Consider the following 22,436-nt stretch of genomic DNA (forward strand, 5'->3'; position numbering starts at 1 on the left):
AAACCATTGTGTCACGAGGTTGGATTGAGGCCTGCGCTGCTTCAGTCACCACGGCACCAATGCTTGTTCAGTTACCAGTTCCCATGCTCCCCTCACTTATTTCGCCCCTTTGTGTTGAAGACATCACAGACGCCAAACTGCCTTAAAATTGCTAACGCCTGCTAGTTCCAAAGCCTAGAGACAGGACCAATCGAACCTGTAAGAAACTAACCCACGGCAATGCTGGAAATTAACATCCCTACCCCCGAATCACATTTTCTCAGTTTAGATTGAACAAGACAGTTATTGTAGGGAAACTAATTAGAAATTGATAACTGAGGACGTATTTGAGGATCAATTAATACTGGTTACTTAAATGGTCTTCAGTAAAATATAGTTCTAATACTCAATTGTCTGCTGTACAGTACCTAAGAGACAGGGCTAGACTGTCAACATTGGGCATGTGTGATTGGGTGCTTATTCATTAGCACCTGCTGGCACCCGCACAGCAGCGGGGCTCTTACACTGCATGTGGAGCAGCCACTAGAAGACAATAGTCCGTGTTACACATGCACCGAACTTTGAACGCGTGGCCCACCTAGTCCTGTCGGCTTCAAATCCAGATTTTCAAAGGAGAGCTGGAAGTTGTTTAGATGCCAGCTGGTTAGACTGCATGCACTGAATCACACTGCGGTACACACACCTCCACTTCCCAATTGACAATCCTCAGTATAGTGTTTAATAATCCAGGTCCCATTTGCCAATGGCCAACAGTCGCTGTGTTAAATCCAGACAGTGGAGGAGGGTAAGGTTTGCAGAAGCACCCAAAGGGAGTTGGTGCCCAGGCTTTGCTGGGGGCGGGATACCAGGCTCTCCTAGGTGTGTTGGACAAGCCCACTTTACAGTGTGGTTACAATTGCTTATGATCGAGCATGGCCATCTCCGGGGCTTTGTTCCAAAGTCTTCACTGGAGTAGCTTCACTTCCATATCCAACTGGCCCGTCAGTCCACTGCGCCTTCCCCAGTCCTCTCTGCAGCCTTTCAATGTCACTCAGAAGATGAAGGCCCCTTTGGGCAAACTGCTGGGAAGCCCACGCAATCACCTTATTTTCTGCCCCGAGAGTCCTCCTGTGTCTCTAAGACCGCTGGCCACCTGTCAGCTCATGTCTCATGCCAGTGCCGCAGAGTGGTGGCGAGTTTTGTTAAGCATCAGGCTGCACGTGCATCTTTCTGTGATTTGTGCTACAGCAGCAAACACATGGCTTCCACACGCCGCTTCACCCCGTGCCGAGGGGCCAGCCCATGTACTGCGTCAGCCCCCGTTTGACGTAGCTGATGCTCAGACCTGCACCGGGGGAAACGGTAGCCAAAAGTGACTATGCAAAAGCCTCTGCCCATTTATCCCATTTATCAAATCTTTCACAAACCAGGACAAAAATCTGCCAGTACAAACGAGTGAACCTCTAGTCTAGAGTCCACAGAAGTCAATTCTGCCAGGTAGAAGCTGGCCTCAACATGCTCTTGGCTTCCGTAGGCATTGTTGATACTCAGCAGTTCACATTCAAACAGTCAGCTATTGCTTGCTTCATTTCATGATGAAGGGCATGGGGCAGATCTGCTCAACTTGTCTTTGAGGGGCTTAACTCCCACATGGAGCCTGTGGCCGTTCTGCTTTTTTAAAGCCATGATGCAAGTTTTTCTTAGCTTCCACATTAGGTTCATAAGGGGTGAAGTAGGTTTGCACTCACACGTAACTTTTACAAGCAACTGCTTGTAAAACAGCAACAAAAAAAGGAGGGCATCTTGAGTAGACCATTGAGACTCAAACTCTAGGATGGCCTAGGCTACAAAAAAATCAAAACCTCCCTGATATTTTTCCTGTTAGGAGACTTGGAAACATCCATTTTATGACATTTTCCAGAAGTTTTGCCTTGTTTTATAGCAATTGACAATATTTATATAATGACATAAACTACCATAAAGCAAGGCAGCGATGTAAATAGGTGTAAAATGGAGAGGTGCCCAGAAATGCAAGCATGGCTTGGGGAGCTGAAATTCATGGTTAGGATGAGGAAACCAGCTCCTCTGAGTTTGTCCAACCCTTGTTGTGAATTACAAGGCTTTTCTAAAGCAAGTTCAGTTGTTAGGAGAGAAAACATGCAGCATGCTGCCAGCAGTGAGTGTTCAGCAGAACCAAGGATTTGTCCCCATCCCCTATTACTGACAGTGGAACAGAAAGAAGACAGGCATCTAGGGTTAAAGGGAAAAGATTCTGACATCAGTGGGACTAGTGCTCCTAAATCACTTACATGCTTTTGAAAATCTCACCCTCAGGTGCCTAAATATGTACTTGAGAGCATGATCCAATTGACTGGTCCAAAGCACAGTTCTTGAGAGCCTGCATTGGCTTAGAGATCTGTCTGTGCTGAATGGCACCCAGCTGTGCTGTATGCCCTGTGGTGCAGGATATTCCTAGGGATGGCAGCACCAGCTGAGTTCCATCACCCTACAGCTGCCAGCCACTACCTGCGCTATAGCCTTGTCTACACAGCTAAGGAACATTTGCAAAAAGAATCCGCTCCCATTCTAGGCAAGCCCTAGGCAGACCCGCTGTGTCACACTCCGAGGCTGCTCTGATGACAGCCTCCCGGCTCATTCAGCTAATCAATGAGGTTTTCTAACTGAGATTTCCAAGGTAGCCTCATTCCTAGTGAATTTCAGTGGCATGTGGGCACCTGTTACCCTTCACTGCCTTTTAGAAGCCCAGCCCGAACCTTTGCATTTAGTGTAACATCGAAGTGCAGCTCTCTAGCCATAGTCGCTGCGGTTTGGGGACCTACGCAGACAGGCAGCATGTTTCCCCTGCACGTGCCTTTCCAAAAGACACACTGAAGTGCAGCAGGGGCCCGCACAGCGGCAGCTTTGCCACCACAGGGTTGCGCTGCATTCACCATGAGGGATGGCTGGAGAACGGCAGACATTTCTATGCTTGGTTTTTGGAGCTCGCATTAGCCACCCGAGGCCAGCACCTAGGACACTAGTAAAACAAAAAATTAAACTTTAAAGAGAAAAAGTTGATCTATTCCTTTTAACGTTTTTGGAAGAGCCCCCGGAAGAACGCGCAGAAAACATTCCCGCCCCCATCAGCGGGTATGACTGCTCTGAAAAGCTGCAAAGAGGCATGGGTGCACCAGACAGCAACAAGCAGATAAATAAAAAGAAATCCAAGACGTTTCTGTTTGTATAGTTAGGATGAGATGTAAAATAAACTGGAGCGCAGAACTGTCATTAACCAGACGTGTAACACTGTAGAGTTTTTTTAAACAAATCCCTCTCCCGCCATGCAAGTCTAGTAAGACACACTGTACTTTTTGTTGTTTTTTTTTAAATTTTGTGCTTACCAACAAGTCTGAGGGGGCTTGTTTGGTTCTGCCCACAGCTAACAAACACTGCCCTGTAGCTGTGCATACTACGTTCAGACAGAATAGGGAACGTGTGGAACATATACAAACTCTGCTACCACTGCGAAAACTGAAGCAAAACAATCTACCTTTCAGGGACTGTCTTATGCAGTATTTCCTACGGGCCTCTGCCTTCTCCCTGAGCTTCAGCAGGGCCAGGATTTCACCCCTCGTGGAACAACTGCCATAGGTGTGATTGCTCCTCAGAGGAGTCCTACAGCTCTTCATTTGGAGGTAGCCAACAACGCAATCCCTATTATAGCCAGCAAGGAATTTATAAGCATCCATCCCCCACCTGAAAGCGAGTGGATCAGTGGCTGATTCAATTCAGCCCAGCTAGCGCAGGGGTCAGGCTAATTACATTTCACACTGTACTTCTCCCCCTGGAAAGCGAGGGCCTTGTCAGAGCATTCCACTGAAATGCAAAACCCCTCACCTGAGTCTTACAGGTGAAACAACCAAAATAATCCTGGGCAAGGAGAGAAAACCAGCTCTGGGGGGCTCTGGGAAAGGGCGAAGGGCTTTCGGTGAGTTTTACACCGGCAGTTACCAGTAACTGTCTCACTCAGTGGTGGAACATTACGGCAATTTCAAAAATAAATAAATACTGAGGTCCTCTTAGGAGGTGTAACATGGAATTTGTAACAGGGTAAAAAGGCTGCGGTGCTGACAAAGCGATTCTGGAAAGCAGTGAAATGCCAAAACAATCATCACTCAACAGTAGCGTTACACAAAAGTTTTCATTTTAGATTGTTTTATTCTGTGACCCTTCTGCCCCCCGCTCACACCCACCCACCTTGTCTCCTTTTCACCTCTTCAGACCTGGCAAAAAAAAACCTGTGTTGTTTGGTTTGGTTTTTTTGATTCTCTCTGTTAATATCTTGAATTGTAAATGTTGTTTAGTTATGACCATTACATACTGTTTTGGGCAATGTTTCTTTACAAGGCATACTAATATATTATGGTTATTATATATGAATATATTTAATGACGTGAAAAAGTTGTGGATTTTCTTATTTTTTCCCCCCCAAGTTGTCTTTTTTGTTTTGTCTCGTTAGATGCTGTAATTGAACCAGAAGGAGCTTGTAACTGTTCAGCGCCCACTTGGTAGAACTAAAGTCAGAAACCAGTTGAATAAACTCTTGTAAACTGTATTTGTCCTGTCCTGGTCTCTTTAGTTACATCGAGCTGAAAGAGGGGCTCTAGTTCTATGGGGGACAGGCCTGATCCTGGAAGGTGCTGGGCCCCTACAGCTCTTAGCAGAGTTGGGATCAGCCTCTGGGCATTCCCGTCTGTGGTGTGCAGGCAGAGCTTTCGGGCTTGCTGCAGCAGGAGGCGTGAAAGGGCTCAGAGTAACAGAGCAGCTGGCACCTGTCCATGCCTGTGGTGTGGGTATTTAGTGCTGGTGAACTGCCAGGTTTCCAGCCCTGGGGGAAAGCGCCCTAGGACACAACCAAGCAGCACAACTAGCCTCCCAGCACTGCCTCACAAGCAGGCCTCGGCCCTGGCCAATGCCGGGACTCACACGGCTGCTGCGGTAAACAGCCTCTCCTTGAGGCTGCCAGTTATTGCCGGGGATGGTGGGTTCTGAGATGCAGACAGCTGCCCACCCAACGTCGTACACATCAAGGACGCTGAGTATCCCACGGGATGGGACTGACTGATGGGGAGATGGGTTTGAGTGGGCAACTTAGGCTCTTGCACCCCATTAGCAATCACAAGCCATGCTGCAAGACTCTGCTCCCTCGCAGTCCCAACCCATCCGTGTCTGGGCATGTGGGACCCGACGGGCGATTGATTCCATTAGGGTGTGGGGCTAGGAACCCTCAGGACTTTCCCTGCTTCTGGATGGACAGGGTCCTGCTGACAGAGCCTATGCAACCAACACCCAGCCTAGAGCCTCGGCCAGAGCCAGCCCTGCCACAGAATGATTTACTCCCTTGCCTTGTTTCTCCTCCAGTTATTACGCACATCCCCCTGTGGACAATTGCCAGCTGCACCTCCTCTCTGTCCCTGTTCTCCAGCAACTTTCAGGGCAGGTCTCCGCAGAGGTGGGTTTTAGAACATGCCGGTAAGATCCAGCGTTCACTTATCAGAAGTCGTGGAGAAAGGCAGCGTGAGGACCAGGGGTAAGAACGGCAAAGGAACACGCTTCCTTCAGGACCTCTGAGAGCAGCTTGCGGTGAAAGCGGCAAGTCTCCCTCTCAGTTGCAAAGCTCTCAAGATGTCAGCAGTTACTGATGGCGCACGATCATGAGCGTGGCTGGATTTCATACCCGCTAGCCTTGCTCAGGCAGAAAGGAGGCAAGAATTACAATTCTACAAGAGAAGCTAAGCAGAGCAGAAGGGGGTATTTGGAAGGGTGACTTCTAGACAGCCAAATGTTGTGAGAGGGAACAGTGCAGGCAAAGATCCTGTGAACTGCACAGAGGTCAGACTGAGTGACCTAAGCCGTCTCTTCTAGCCCTTAACGTCTATGATAATTTATTACTTCAAAAACATCTCGGAGGTCAGTGATCTCAGATCTTTATGGCAGAGGCTTATGGGTCAAAGAGGCTACCACCTCCTCTTTGGAAATCTTGCTTGAAGCTTACAAAAAGTAAAAATAGATTTACCAGGTTCTTCCTGCTTTTAATTCTGCTTTTAGCGAATGGTCCGTGAAGGAGAAATGGTGCCAGCTCTGAGAACTGGGGCAAACAAGCCTATTTCCAGCTGAATGATGTGTCCACATCCAACCTTATCACCTGTCTTGGCCTGTCATCCCCTGCCCTCAACACAATCCCATAACCTCTCAGTAGTGCCTCACTTCTCCTCAGAGCCCAAAGGTCAAAGTAAAAGGAAGCCCCTTCCAAAAATGTGCCTCACAAGGCTCTGGGCTAACTCTGGCTAGCGACTGGCTTGGGGTAGGTGAATTCTGGCATGATACACTCAGTGCCCAATGAAATGACTCTACCTGGAACAATGGAGTAGCTGCTGCATCAGTGGAGCACTGTACAGATCAAGAATAAGAAAGGCCATTTAAAAAGACGTAACAGCTTTTAAGGGCTCCTTTATTCTGACTGCAACAGAAATAAGTGCCTTTCATAGCAGAGTCACTGGAAAGCGGAACATCAGAGATTTTGCACTTTGTTAAGAGGATAAAATACCAGAATGGGACAAAATGCAGAGAGAAAATTAAAATTGGAAACAGCAAAGAGAGAAACTCCAGAGCACATGCTCATTCAACAGAAAACAACGCGACAAGCAGAACACCAAGCAACGATCAAAGCAGGGGAATCATCCACTGGCAAACCAACGTAAATGCTTCACACAGAAATCTAGCCAATGAAAGAGTTCACATTACATGAAATACCTCCTCAGCACCTGACGCGCACACAGCTAGTGCAAGCTATGCCTCCCACAAGCGCACAAGCAATACAGGATCAGAGGAAAGGGAATTTTGCCTGCTTTGCAACTGGACTGAGTTCCCATGGTCCACACTTGTTAGTGAGGGATAGATGCTTTCGGGCCACACAGAGCTCTTGACCTGCAGAAGAGCTGTGTGTGGTTCGAAAGCTTGTCTCTCTCACCAACATAAGCTGGTCCAATAAAAGCTATCACCTGCCCCACCTTGTCTCTCTATCATCCTGGGACCAACACGGCTACAACACCACTGCTTGTCTAACAGACTTTTCTGACAAGAGACAAAGGATCTCTTTTTGGAAGGTGCTTCTTCCATCCAGAAATCGATGCTTTGGGAAATGCTCGGCCTTCCGATGCTGCTCCAGAACCTGTGAAGCAGCATTTAGTTGAGCTGAATGTTTTCATCCCTGCAAAGTGAAAATTAAGGGCTTGGTCACACTGAGTGAGCACGGAGATTTTCGCTTATCACATTTCAGACTGGCACAGAAGGAAAGCAGAACTCCCAACCTCTGCAAACCTGGTGAGATCCCTTGGGGACTGAGATTTCATTTGCCAGGATGCACAATGGAGCAGCTGACTCTCTGGGATGCCGAGTTTCCCAGCTCTGAGAGCCCAGGGATTCGTTTCCCTTTCAGGCTGGGTAAGGCTCGTGCAGGGATGATTTTGTTTAATCCATATTGTTTAATCATGCCAGGGTGACTCAAACCCAGAGTAGGCGCTTTTATTCACAGATTTTAAGGGTCCATCGTGATAATCTAGTCCGGCTTCCTGCCTCAAGCCCATAACTTATGGGTGAGCTAGACTCTCTCTTTTACATAGCTCTCCAGCCTTGATGTAACAACTGCAGGTGTTGGAGAACCCACCACATATCTAGGTAAGTTGTTCCAATGGTTGGTTACCCTCACTGTTAAATGTTTGTGCCTTATTTCTAGTTTGAGTGTATTTAAAACCAAATAAATAAGTATGTTGAACTGAACTGGCTTCCCCTTTGCTGCTAAGGGGACATTCAAGGCATTGGTTTCCTAACGCTAAGATCCTCTGTATAGTTTGGGTCCTGGCTTGCTTACAGGTGCCTCCCTGCCGACATACCACCAAGCTAAGCTGCTTTGGCTCATCTCCCCTAAAATGCATTCCTGGGAGACTGGAGGCATTGGATTCTCAGCTGTGAGAAAAGCTCCCATCAGCCACTGCAGTTGGAGTGACTCAACACACGTGCACAAGGCAAGGTGTATCTCTCTGATCAAGCATGAGTCTGATTATATGGATCTTTGCTGGGGATGGTGGTGTTGGCTTATGATGGTGACTCCATACAGGGAGCGAGGATGTCCCTGGTGTCTGCTTTGGGCAATTTAAACATGTGGCTTGATTTTTAATGTGTGTCACATATCCAGATGCCACAGCAGCCAGCGTATAAAATTCACTAAATAGAATAAACTAAAAATGCAATGAACTCAGATTGCTCAAACTTAACACTCTTCAATTCCACTCACTTGAAGACAATGAAATGAAATTGTTTAGTTTAGCCTTCCCTTCCAAAGAGCAGTAAACCAGAAAGTTTCCAGCTACAACATGAAAGTGCTGCTACATCCACTTTTTTATTAAAACTCTTCACCCCGTCCCATGTTTAATGTTAAAGGGCAAATGCAAGGATCTCTTTGTTAAATATTTTAGCAATAAGACTCACTGGTTCTCTTCTTTCCTGATGCCCCCGAAATTCCCCTCCCAAGAATACAACAAATCAGAAAGCAGCTTTTAAAAAGCCCTCACAGAATGGGGACAGAAATTTGCATAGAACAGTTGCATAATTTATTCTGGTCAATGTATCCAGGGAATTAAAATAAAACCTTAATTCTCCCCGTAAATGGCAGTTATAATGAAAAGCCAGATTCTTCAGTTTCCTTAGTACAGAAACTGCTCGAACGCAGATTTTAACATAACACCAGAAACCACAATTATTTGTTCTCAGCTGGAGTGCCTGGGTTTAAAAGCTCCATTTATACTGGAAAAAAGTCAGGCAGCAAGATCACGGAGAACCTCCTGCAGAACATGCAGTGGTTAAACTGTCGCCTTCTCCTCCAGCTGTTTGAATACGATGCTCCTTTCCAAGTGACAACGAGCAAACAGGCATGACCCCTGGGCCTAGGCAATTTTGACTTAACTGAGTCTTCAATGTCTTTTAAGAAGAGCCTTTCCCAGCAATGCAGGATGGAAGTTTGGAAAAGGACTCTGATTCCTCTGAGCAATAGAAGATCAGGGATCATTTACACTTTCTAGACAATAAAAACTTGATATGAGTTCCCCACCGAGGGCCAGAGTGCTGTGCATGGAGTCCTTGGTGTTCACTGCACAGAAGAAAAGGTATTTTTCAGTCGCTAATACACTGCTGTGTTTATCCCTCTTCCCCTGGTAGTCGCCAGGTTAAAACTCACTTAATGGTTTGTTTACCTAAACTATTTTTGTGCATCCACCTGTCATATCATCTGCATTCCCTACTTCGGCTACCCAGACACTGAAACATCCACAGCGGATGCTCAGGCAATGAAGAAATGATTGGAAATCAGATTTTCTGTCACCTGAAAAAAATTGAGATTTTGAAATGTTTTTCATCCCAAATCGAAATTCTGAAAACATTAATTTTGGATCAATCAAAACTTGTCTTGATTTTGACCTTTTTTATTTTAATTTAATTTCATTTTATTTTATATAAAACAAAGTACATTTGGAAAGAATAGTCATTTTCAAATAACTCTTCTAGATCCATCCAGTTTCTAGAGTTACTTTTGCACCACAAAAGCCACCACCAGAATGAGCACTGTAGTTTCAATAGATGGTCCTGATGTGACTGGCTCATGGAGTCTGAACTTTTACGTCTAGATCGAGGCACAATGGCAGAAAATGCTCTGGGGGAAGCTTACCACCACCACCATCTAGTTCTTCTAGTGACTTGTATGCATAGATCTCGAAGCGCTTTACAAAGGAGGTCAGTGTAATTATCCCCATTGCACAGATGAGGATATTGAGGCATGAATTAAAATGACTTGCCCAAGGCCACCCAACAGACCAGTGGCAGAGCCGGGACTAGGACCCAGGTCTCCTGAGTCCCAGCCCAGTGCTCTACCCAATAGGGAACTAGTTTGGGGGAGGTAGGATTTTGATTGCTAGGGCCAAGAATTAAATTCATATTCGTAACTGCACAGTTTCCATTTTTAAAGATTAAGCCATGTGAGCACTAGATTTGGGCTGAAAAAGCCACATTAAAAAGTACAAGAGACATTTCAAATTAAACTGGAAGCGTAAGGAACCAGCTTCTTTCTTGCCTCAAAATCAAACTCTAGGAAACAGAAACAAAAGACCTTTAAAATATTAAGACATTGTTGGAAACAAAAAACTTGCCAGTAAAAAGCAGTATATAAATGGATGAGCTTTTATTCCTTGTTGTTATTGCTCTAGCAATTCTGACAATCAAGTTGGCACATAAAATAATATTTTTGGACAGAAATGAGCATTCAATACGTTTCTTCATTAATTTTTGTAATACTTCTATTTTCCTCCGTGGTTTTACCAGTTATGAAAAACTATAAAAGGAAGCTGGGCAGATCTCTGGTCTTGAGACGTGTCTGTTCACTGTATCAGGTCTTCCGCAGTCAGTCAGTTGGGGTAAAATTTGCATCAGAGTAAACTGGAACACAGTTAGTAGAAAGACTTTCCCTCCTTATGAGCATGTGTTGGGCAATGCTTTCCATGGTTCTACATTCAGCTGTGTTAAACCTTGAACAGGCCCACTGCTGTGTGCATTTCTATCTGTGCAGATCAGCATCGATAATTCTCTCACCACAGCCAAAGATTGCCTCATACTTACATATGTTTGTAAGGTACATCCGAGTCCCTATATTTTGTTCTATCCTCATCATCGGACTTTTCATTCTAGAGGTTGGCCCTCCAACTTTATTGAAATCTAGTATAAAATCAGTCCCTTATAACACTTACTTCTTTATAAGACAAAATCTTGGTTCCAAAGATCAGCTTTTAGCAAGAGAGAGAGGGAACTCTACATAGCTACCACACAAACTATGTATGAGCAGTATAGAGTAGATTAAGCCCCCAGGATGATTGATCTCCCAACAAAAGGGGCAGTAGGCTTGGCAGATAGTGCACTAATAATGATCACTTGCTTAGAGTCAGTTGCATTGAAGGGTAAATCTCTTAAAAGATGCATCTACTCCAGTTACGTCTCTCTGAAGTACAAAAATCAAGGTAGGAAGAGAGTCCTTTTCAAGTTCAAATGCTCCAAACTAGCCACAGCCCTCTGGCTTTGCCACTGTGTGTAGAAACCAATGCTAGTTGGACACAGCTTCTTTCTAATACTGAGTTTATTGAAGACACAGAAGGTGTTTGCAATAGAGTTGTTCGCATCCTCTGATATTGTCCAGCTCTGCTGTTGATAAGTGGCATCTCTGATGGTCCCCACATTTGCCTTAGTGGGTTGGCCAGACAGCAACCACAGCTATTGCAATCAGCAACAACACAATCACCACCAACATTCCTGAAACAGACAAAGCAAAATTAAGTTACCTTCTTCATCTTACCTGAAGTTTTTCCTTAAAAAACAAAAACAAAAAAACCCCCCAAAACTTTCTTTTTCTATCCCCTTACTTCACCCTGAATGATAAAGTAGGCTAGAAACTTGGCTACCCAAAAGTTTTCAATTCTAACTAAAACAAGATCCTTACTTATTAATATAAGTATAGGAATTTGACTGCAAAAATCATAGATGAAAGGCTAGTTTGTTTAAAGCTATCAGCACTGACACTGTATACCTGGTCTCTGTTTCTGTCTCCCGAAGGATAATTCAGCTCTTCTACAGGGGAATGATTAAAAAAAAACCACCACCCAATTTAGCTCTGTCCTGAAGAGACTTTTACACATGACTACCACCACATAGTCCAACCAGTCCCATTCAGTGAGTTAAAAACAGGCAGGACTGGTGAGGTTTAGTAGAATCCCCACAATCACAAATTAGCACCTGATGACAGTACTCTCTCTCTTTCTCTCTGCAAGACATGTGATGTGCTAATGCTTCATAGGAAGACTGCTGCTGGGACCGAAATAATTTGATGAAGCAAAAAACCACAACAAACTTGTGCAAAACAAATCTGATTTAGGAAAATGAATGTCGAACATTAAAAAACATCTAAGAGGATTGTGCTAAACGATGCAGCAAAAGTGCTTTGTGCAATCTGCTGTACATTATGGACTAAACTGGGTTTACAAAATTTTCTGAGAATTTACTAATTCAGGCACAAAACTCACCCTTAGCACAAGGAGAAGGATAAAACTATTCAAAAATTAAAAAAAAAAAAAGATTACTCCAGGAAAATGGCAGACTGGAATTTTGCAAGCCCTCTCCATTTGAGGCTCTCAAAGCTCTCTCATTCTCAATACCGACTGACTGAAAGCCAGAGATAAAAGGATAGTGGTTTTCCCCGACCATGTTCTGTGATATCTTGCTAGATGAAGCTATTTCTGTGGAAGCACTCTCTAACCTCCAAAACATAAGGGAGATAACCTGCCCCTCTTAGTTGAAATAGAAGTTTCACATCTTGCAAATAGAGTGGATCACTGCAAATTTTGGTAATAAATCCTTCTTTTTCCTAAACAATGACAAGTCCCCTAGCATTAGAACACCTGGCAAAACCTCCTGGATAGCTGCACAATGTCCTATGCATTTGACTCAACAGAACACCACAAACTGGCTTCCCCTCAGATTAAACCATCTTTGAATTATTAAACAGACTTTTTTTAAAAAACAAAACAAAACATCCGCACTAAAGTATCCCCGTTAGAGCCGGGTGAACCATATTAGGGCTCAAAGAGTGGAAAAAATGTCCCTTCCATTTGGTCTGCTAACAGATGACTATTACACAACCACTTACAATATTTATAAGTCCAGCTCATAGCAATTAAAAGGGATGTATTAAAATAAACTTCTTTTTCCAAACTGGAAAAGGATATTAGACACGGCTCTTCATAAATAGTGTCATGTTTTCTGTGCAGAGGCTGTTTCTATGCCAGGGGGCCATATTTTTTTCCAGTGAAATGTGGTTGCCACCAACGTTATTTTTTATCTGAATTTAGAACTAGTATCACCTCCCCAGTCTGACCCGGTCAATATCTAATAGCACTAGACATGGATTTGGCCCTCCCTAATAAAGTTGTTGCTGTTTGTTTAAATTAACACACCATAGAAGCCAATGTTAGCATGCTTTACTAGTGATAAACAAATCAATTATTGTAGAGTCTCAAATATGTTTAATTTGGCCTAATACTTGTTCTTGGCCATGAGTTCTTACCCTAACTGGGAAACTCTGGAATAATCACAAATCTCAGGGTAGAGAAGAGACTCTTTAAAGAGCTGTTGGTGCTGCATGCATGTTACGGAGCACTGCTATTTCACAGGGGAACAAACCACAGGGCAGATGAGTTTTTAGTTAAAAACTTTGTTACCAAACACATCCCTTTGTAGTCAGTACCAGGAAGAGGAAAATGAAAGCAAGAGATCCACGTAGAGTAGTTCAAGAACAGAACCCTTCCCAACACTTTCTACACAGCATCTGCTTATTTTTAAGTTGAATTGTTCCATGACATTTACTGGCCATTCCCCACCCTTTCCCCAAATGAGGTGTGACAGGAACTGATGGCAGCGCTGGTCACACACAGCACGGAGCGCCAGATACTCAGCCTTCCTCCCCAGGTTGCAGGCAGGATTGGAGGTGTCCAGCCAGTCTGCTAGCAGTTTAGCTCTTTCTCAGATCAATCCCACAGGGTTCCTCCGTCCAGTAGGTCCAGTGCCCCCCTCCCCTTATATAAAGCCTTGGACAGAGCTGGTGAGACAAAACTGGCTGAAGTGCCAGCGGAATACTGAGGTGAGGTGTGTCTACCTCTTGTGCACATGACATGTAACCCTCCCATCTCCCCATGCTAGCCAACACCAGGATTTGGAGGAAGAGCAGCTGTCAAAAGCTAAACCCAGGCCACACTAAGGAGAAGCCAGTAGGAAGAGAGAAGTGCTTCACAGATCCTTTCTCCCCTCTGCAATACCCTCCAGGATCAAGAGCATCTGCCTTCCAACTGTAAGATGATCCACAGCATCAGGGTCCTTTGGGTCTTCTCAATGCTACTGGAAACTCCAGAGTGCCAGGATTGCAAACTGTGCACACCACCATCTGCAACGGACCAGAACGTTGTGCCCCAGCCTCTTGGCTCACCACTGCCCTGGTGACATGCATGTGACCTTCAGCCTTGATTATTGCAACTCACATCATGCATTGGAGCCATATGCCTGAAAAAGGTTCCAGCCAGCACAAAACACTCCAGCCCATCAATTTAGCTATGCAGGACTTGTCACGGACACATCGCTCTGGTGCTCTGCCCTATGCACTGACTGCCCATTGAATAGGGAACCCTCGCTACAGTCAAAGACCTTCCTCAGCATTAGCCCTAGGTACCTAAGAGATCACCGCTCCCTCCATGACCATCACCTCCCATGACAGCAATGTATCACTGTAGCCATGAGCCTGTCAACAAACAAAGTCTCTTAAGTGCAGGAGACAGACATAAGTGGGAGCTGGACTTAAACTAGGGAATTCATCTCTGGAAGGTGAAGGGAGCAGCCCTGGGTCCAGAACTAAACACAAAACTCATCTCGTCGACTCATCTTTCCCTCAGTAACTTCCTCTCCCGGACAAACACACCTGCACCAATACAGGCTCGATTCATCAAGATGAGGCCACTGGAGCTAAGCAGACTTGCACCAGGTGAAGCTCCGGGACACAATCAGGGAACTTGGTCCCCCATACTAGGAAGGAAGAGAGAGTGATATTGTTTGTTATTTGCGATTCCCGAGAGGCACGGAGGACTTCTCTACACTGTGCATTAGTCTGCACTAGAAGGGTGTAAATTCTAGTGTGCAGTAACTCTACCCTGCTGGCACTCATTCCAAGTTCCCTAGTGTACACTAATGTAGCTGTTACAGTGATGGATGCTAAACATGAACACAGATTGGTAGAGAGATGGATTTGTTATTCTTTTATTAAAGGAGAAAGAATGGTGTGTTTAACCAAACAAATTCACTTGGAAACTAGTACTTTGATTATTAACTTTCAAAGGCACCAGATGAAATTTAGAATAAGATACATTTTTAATCATGTTTTAACTCAGTCTCAATTTTTAAATTTTACTATGCATTTTGGGATGTTTCTCTCTGATGGCATAGTTGGGATTGAATGATGCTGCTTAAACTGGGAAGAAATAAGGCATATGATTATACTGACACTTCAGTTTTCTGTTGTTTTTCCACTATAGGAAAAAGTTTTAAATCCTCAGTGCAGTTTTGATTAAACTGAATTCAGAGTTTTTAGCAAGTAAGAGACAACTGAGATTGGCTTCTTGCAAAATATGCTACAGGTATGAATTAGTAATGATACAAACTACAATTAATTGGGCATAACTATTCTGTGACAACTTCCAAGAAAAAACTGTTTATCAGCAGAATTATTACACAGCAGAATTTCAGGAAAGTAGGGGGTTAATAAAAATGTTGCTAATATGCAACTGGAGAACGAACAAGAGATTTAAAACAAAGTGCAAAACAACAACAGCAGCACAGCATGGTGAAAAATGAAAAACTAAGTTTTGCTCCCAGAAGAAAACTGGTATAAATAACGTTAGGAGTTTCATTTGGAAACACAAAAGAAAGCAGCACATGATCCATCGCACATGATGTGCATCATTAACAAATATTTTTAAGCCTATATGGAGTAGAAGATTACAAGAATATGGATTTAATAAAGTTGTGTTATGCCCAATTGCAAAACGTGACAAATGCATTCATAAATAATGCTCATTGACATAATTTGACAGCAATGACGTACTCAAAATTCTCTGCCTGTTGGGCTTTTTCTTGCTTTAGCACTGTGAAGTGTAAATAGCCCACCACTAAGGAACATCTCAAAGAAAGTTCACAAGGAATAAAGTCAGTGATGAGGTAAGCAGAAGTTACAGAGAATGGAAGAAACAACAGATCCATGTGTGAATAGTATGGGAAATGGTGATGCGGACCTATGTTTAACATGCTTACAAAAAGGAGAAGGTGAGAAATGCAAGTTGTAGTCCGCATATAACCAATGGAACAAATCAGCAAACATGAACCACTGGAGAACAGCCAGCTCTTTTGTTGTTCCTTACTCTAACGAATTTGGAATAGGATGCTGCTGAAGGTTAGCCAATCCTGGAGATGTAGGGAATGCAGAATGTTCTCTCTCAACAGGCCCTCTGTGTGAATCTCACAGACAGTAGCGAGGGGAAATGCTATGCTAGCAGGCTAAGCTGTTGAATTTCTACCAAATCAGGCGCTCCAGTTGTGTTTTGGACAGCACACAAACTGGATCCATCAGGGCACTCACCCATCCAAGTGTGGCGAGAGTGATTACTGAATAATACATTAGCTGAATAGCAGAGGAGCTGGCAGGTTCACAGATATAGATACTAAAAGACCACAGCTCTTCACTACCTTGGCCTCAGCTAGTATGCGTCCCCTCTGCACATCAACCTCTCTCCTCGTGAGGCAGCCTCATGCCTTGGGGAAGCCCTGAACCCGGAGCACACTGCAGCCTGCGGCATCTCAAACACAATTACAGACAGCAGCAGCAAGAGTGTTTCAGTGCCACTCTAGAAGAAGAGCAGGGGAAGAACAAGCGTAGCTTGCTTCCACCTTGTAAAGACAGGGAAAGCCCTGTGAAGACTAAAGTTGTTTCTGTGGTGGGAGAGGCAAGGAGGAGGGCAGCTATAGGTCATGGTCCTCCCCTTCTCCACCCTCCTGCCAAAAAAAACCTGCTTGAGGGCAATGAGAGCACTTAGGTCAGGCGATAGATGCTATGAAGATAGTAAGTAAATGGGGGTTTGGGAAACTGGAGGCAACTGTGATTCATTCTGGGGTGGCTGGTGATGGGGATAATCTTGTACTGATATACTGTCTTTGACCTAACACATTATATGCACTTAGAGGGATACACAACCAATACATAGGAATCACTTCATCCACCACTGAAATGCAGCCACCTCTGGAATGAAACTAGGCAGCTGTTTAACAGCACATACAGAAGCACCACAAAAAGGATCTGCAAGGAGGCAAATATCCGTTCCATCTGAAATTGCAGGGGGAATTTCAGGAAGGCATGAGCTGGGATTTAGCCGGACCTTTTAACACACTACTCATAAGGAGAGCTGATTGAAATGAAAAATTCCGATAATTATTTCAATAATGTATGTGATAAAAATTTTAAAATATTTTTTAAAACTGAAAAAACCCCTCTTAAAATGGGTACTTTTTGAACATTTTAATATTGAAACAACTTCAATGTGTTTTGTGAAAATAGTTTTGTTTTGTTTTTTTGGACCAGCTCTACCACACTGATGACTATGATCAAATATTAACAACAGGCAGTCCACCTTTTTTAAGAGGTGTGAACCCCAAGCAGTACAGAGCCCCCCATTGATCCAGCACCAGTGCCAAAGGGGAAGTGACCCCGAATGAAACCTCAACACCTCTTATCAAGAGTTTCCCATTCCAGGAATAACCTGGTTGGCTTGTGCGAGCTCATGTCCTCAGCTGAAAAGTGATATGCTGGATAGATGGGTAAAGAAATACCTGCAAGACAGCAGGATGAGACCTTACCATCCTTCCCCCCATTTATAACCTAATCAGGATTTAGTGCTATCTTCCCCCTACCAAGCAGTTTACAATGTTATGTTCTGAATAAGCCAATCAGCCTTAAAAATGATAATGAACCACACTGATCTCACCAGAGAATGCCGACTGCCAGCCAAAGCCAGACTTTGTGTTTGCAATCAGTGGTCAAGAATCTCAGCTACTCCTGCTGCCTTTTGGAATGGAAGTTATGGAAGCACCTGATTCACCGTTTCTTTAGACAGTAATGATGGTCTGAACTTAGACGTTTCTGTACAAGGACACAGCTTGATGATGGAGGCAACTCTTCACATCGTTCAGCTAAAAAGCACCCAGTTGTTGCCTGTCAAGTCAACATTTAATGCCCATTTTCTGACACGCCAATATTTCCTGAGAAATATCCACTTATTGTGCTGAATATAGCTCCTGGGAACTTGAGCGTGTTCAGAGGCTGGCAGCAATTCAAGTGCCTTTGAAAAGGCAGTCAGGAACTCTGTCATAAATGTGTCTTGTTTTGACAACCCCCTCTTGAATAAGTGTCAAAAAATTTCTGGTATGCTTCTATCAGACTATTGATTTACCATTAAAAGTCACTCCATACCCACTGTATACTGACTACTTACATTTAATATGGTATCAATTAGGACATACAGTAATAAGCTTGTAAAAGGGGACGTATAACATTACTGGCTACATGCAAAAGTTTGAACAGTCTGAGGATATGCTGGATAGACAGCATGGAAAACATAACATCAAGTTAAGATGTGTCATTTCCAAGCCAGAAGCAATTCATTTCATTTCTATAATGTAGTTGAAGAGGTTTTTTAGTTCACCCTGCATGGAAGTCATAGAATCATAGAATCATAGAATATTAGAGTTGGAAGGGACCTCAGGAGGTCATCTAGTCCAACCCCCTGCTCAAAGCAGGACTAACCTCTGCTATATCATCCCAACCAGGGCTTTGTCAAGCCGCAGCTTAAAAACCTCTAAGGATGGAGATTCCACCACCTCCCTAGGTAACCCATTCCAGTGCTTCACCACCCTCCTAGTAAAAAACTTTTTCCTAATGTCCAACCTAGACCTCCCTCCCTGCAACTTGAGACCGTTGCTCCTTGTTCTGTCATCTGCCACCACCGAGAACAGCCTAGCCCCATCCTCCCTAGAACCCCCTTTCAGGTAGTTAAAGGCCGCTATCAAATCCCCCCTCACTCTTCTCTTTTGCAGACTAAACAAGCCCAGTTCCCTCAGCCTCTCCTCATAAGTCCTGTGCTCCAGCCCCCTAATCATTTTTGTTGCCCTCCGCTGTACTCTCTCCAACTTGTCCACATCCTTTTTGTATTGGGGGGCCCAAAACTGGACACAATATTCTAAATGCGGCCTCACCAATGCCGAATAGAGGGGAATAATCACTTCCCGTGACCTGCTAGCAATGCCCCTCCTAATGCAGCCCAATATGCCATTGGCCTTCTTGCCAACCAGGGCACACTGCTGACTCATATCCAGCTTTTTATCCACTGTTACCCCCAGGTCCTTTTCTGCAGAGCTGCTGCCCAGCTCGTCGGTCCCCAGTCTATAGCTGTGCATGGGATTCTTTCTTCCTAAGTGGAGGACTCTGCACTTTTCTTTGTTGAACCTCATTAGATTTCTTTTGGCCCAATCCTCCAGTTTGTTTAGATCACTCTGTATCCTATCCCTACCTTGCAGGGTATCTACCACTCCCCCCAGCTTAGTGTCGTCCGCAAACTTGCTGAGGGTGCAATCTACCCCATCCTCCAGATCATTAATAAAGATGTTGAACAAAACCGGCCCCAGGACCGACCCCTGGGGAACTCCGCTTGTGACCGGTTGCCAGCTAGACATGGAGCCATTGATCACTACTCGTTGAGCCCTATGCTCTAGCCAGTTCTCTATCCATTTTATAGTCCATTCATCCAACCCATACTTCTTTAACTTGCTGATAAGAATACTGTGAGAAACCGTATCAAAAGCTTTGCTAAAGTCAAGGTATATCACATCCACCGCCTTCCCCACATCCACAGAGCCAGTCACCTCATCATAGAAAGCTATCAGGTTGGTCAGGCATGACTTTCCCTTGGTGAATCTGTGTTGACTGTTCCTGATCACCTTCCTCTCTTCCAAGTGCCTTAAAATGGATTCCTTAAGGACCTGCTCCATGATCTTTCCAGGGATTGAGGTGAGGCTGACCGGTCTGTAGTTCCCCGGATCCTCTTTCCTCCCTTTTTTGAAGATGGGCACTATATTTGCTTTTTTCCAGTCCTCAGGGACCTCCCCCTGTTGCCACGAGCTTTCAAAGATAATAGCCAATGGCTCTGAAATCACCTCAGCCAACTCCCTCAGCACCCTCGGGTGCATTGCATCCGGCCCCATGGACTTGTGAATGTCCAATCCTTCTAAATAGTCTTGGACCTGTTCCTTCAGCACTGCGGGATGTTTGCCTCCTTCCCATTCTGTGCCACCCAGTGCAGCAGTCTGGGAGCTGATCTTGTCTGTGAAGACAGAGGCAAAAAAGGCATTGAGTACCTCAGCTTTCTCCACATCCTCCGTCACTAGGTCGCCTCCCTCTTTCCTTAAGGGGCCTACACTTTCCCGAATCTTCCTCTTGTTGGCAACATGCCTGTAGAAACCCTTTTTGTTCCCCTTCACGTCCCTTGCTAGCTGCAACTCCAATTGTGCTTTGGCCTTCCTCATTTCATTCCTGCACGTTCGAGCAGTGTTTATATAATCCTCCCTAGTCATCTGACCAAGCTTCCACTTCTTGTAAGCTTCTTTTTTGCGTTTAAGTTCGCCAAAGACTTCTTTGTTAAGCCAAGCTGGACGCCTACCATATTTGCTATTCTTTCTGCACATCGGGATGGTTTGCTCTTGTGCCCTCAATAAGGTCTCCTTAAAATACAGCCAGCTCTCTTGGGTTCCTTTCCCCCTCATATTAGCCTCCCAGGGAATCCTGCCCATCAGTTCCCTGAGGGAATCAAAGTCCGCTTTTCTGAAGTCCATGGTCCGTATCCTGCTGTTCCCCTTTCTTCCTTTCATCAGGATCCTGAACTCGACCATCTCATGGTCACTGCTGCCTAGGTTGCCACCCACTTCTACTTCCCCTACCAAATCTTCCCTGTTTGTGAGCAGCAGGTCAAGAGAAGCACGGCCCCTAGTTGGTTGCTCCAGCACTTGCACCAGGAAATTGTCAGCGACACTCTCCAAAAACTTCCTGGATTGTTTGTGCTCTGCTGTATTGCTCTTCCAGCAGATGTCCCACAACTCACTCTGCTGCTAGAGTCTAGATCCAGAGTGGGGACATCTTTGGGACTGATTACTGTATAGGCAACAGCAATGGAAGCTTCCCCACAACCACCCCATCAATCTGCTTCAATCTACAGCTGGATCGGTGTGAATAGTGGTATTAAGAACTGTGAGACCCCAGTTTGTTTCACATAGCTAGCAGCTGGGCTATCTTATGGCAGTGGGATAGGTCACCACCAAACTGCTTCAGACACAAACAAGTGACCCTGGAGGGAATGCCTCAGCATACCAGATCAAGTCCCTTGAGTCAACTACTCCCTTCTCAGTTTGACATTCTTGCAGGAAGGATGTTATGAGCTGGTGCTAACACATCTGCAAATGCTCGGAAGTTGATGGGTTACTCTTGAATTGCTCTGCTCCGGGCTTTCTTAGAGGTCCCAGGGCAAAGTACTGGACAAATGTTAACTGCCAGGGCAGTTCTCGCACACATTTTTAGTGGGGCTGCTTGCAGAAATCAGGAAGGCCAAAGCACAATCGGAGTTGCAGCTAGCAAGGGACGTGAAGGGGAACAAGAAGGGTTTCTACAGGTATGTTGCCAACAAGAGGAAGATTAAGGAAAGTGTGGGCCCCTTAGAGAATGAGGGAGGCAACCTAGTGACAGAGGATGTGGAGAAAGCTGAGGTACTCAATGCCTTTTTTGCCTCTGTCTTCACAGACAAGATCAGCTCCCAGACTACTGTACTGGGTGGCACAGAATAGGAAGGAGGCAAACATCCCGCAGTGCTGAAGGAACTGGTCCAAGACTATTTAGAAGGATTGGACATACACAAGTCCATGGGGCCAGATGCAATGCACCCGAGGGTGCTGAGGGAGTTGGCTGAGGTGATTTCAGAGCCATTGGCTATTATCTTTGAAAGCTCGTGGCAACAGGGGGAGGTCCCTGAGGACTGGAAAAAAGTAAATATAGTGCCCATCTTCAAAAAAGGGAGGAAAGAGGATCCAGGGAACTACAGACCGGTCAGCCTCACTTCAATCCCTGGAAAAATCATGGAGCAGCTCTTAAGGAATCCATTTTAAGGCACTTGGAAGAGAGGAAGGTGATCAGGAACAGTCAACATGGATTCACCAAGGGAAAGTCATGCTTGACCAACCTGATTGCTTTCTATGATGAGGTGACTGGCTCTGTGGATGTAGGGAAGGCGGTGGATGTGATATACCTTGACTTTAGCAAAGCTTTTGATACTGTCTCTCACAGTATTCTTATCAACAAGTTAAAGAAGTATGGGCTGGATGAATGGACTATAAAATAGATAGAGCATAGGGCTCAACGAGTAGTAATCAATGGCTCCATGTCTAGCTGGCAACCGGTCACAAGCGGAATGTCCCAGGGGTCGGTCCTGGGGCCGGTTTTGTTCAACATCTTCATTAATGATCTGGAGGATGTGGTAGATTGCACCCTCAGCAAGTTCGCGGATAACACTAAGCTGGGGGGAGTGGTAGATACCCTGGAAGGTAGGGATAGGATACAGAAGGTCCTAAACAAACTGGAAGATTGGGCCAAAAGAAATCTGATGAGGTTCAACAAGGACAAG

The 22,436-nt window shown here is 44.9% G+C and overlaps 1 protein-coding gene across 2 annotated transcripts in view; it reads right to left on the reverse strand.

Moving 5' to 3' along the window:
- Nucleotides 1-10,245: 10,245 nt before the first annotated feature.
- The window catches only part of STX8 (syntaxin 8), a 162,776-nt gene continuing 150,585 nt past the window's right edge, over nt 10,246-22,436 (reverse strand). For both annotated transcript variants that reach the window (XR_010919611.1, XM_067547766.1), the window contains one exon: nt 10,246-11,385. Coding sequence is in view for 1 of the 2 variants with exons in the window: in XM_067547766.1 (XP_067403867.1) it covers nt 11,318-11,385 (68 nt within the window). In the remaining variant the exon portion in view is untranslated. The remainder of the gene's footprint in view (nt 11,386-22,436) is intronic.

This window comes from Emydura macquarii, unplaced genomic scaffold (genome assembly GCF_026122565.2).
Source record: "Emydura macquarii macquarii isolate MOO-44397 ecotype Brisbane River unplaced genomic scaffold, CSIRO-AGI_Emac_v2 contig_1230, whole genome shotgun sequence".
In the NCBI taxonomy this organism is placed as follows: domain Eukaryota; kingdom Metazoa; phylum Chordata; order Testudines; family Chelidae; genus Emydura; species Emydura macquarii.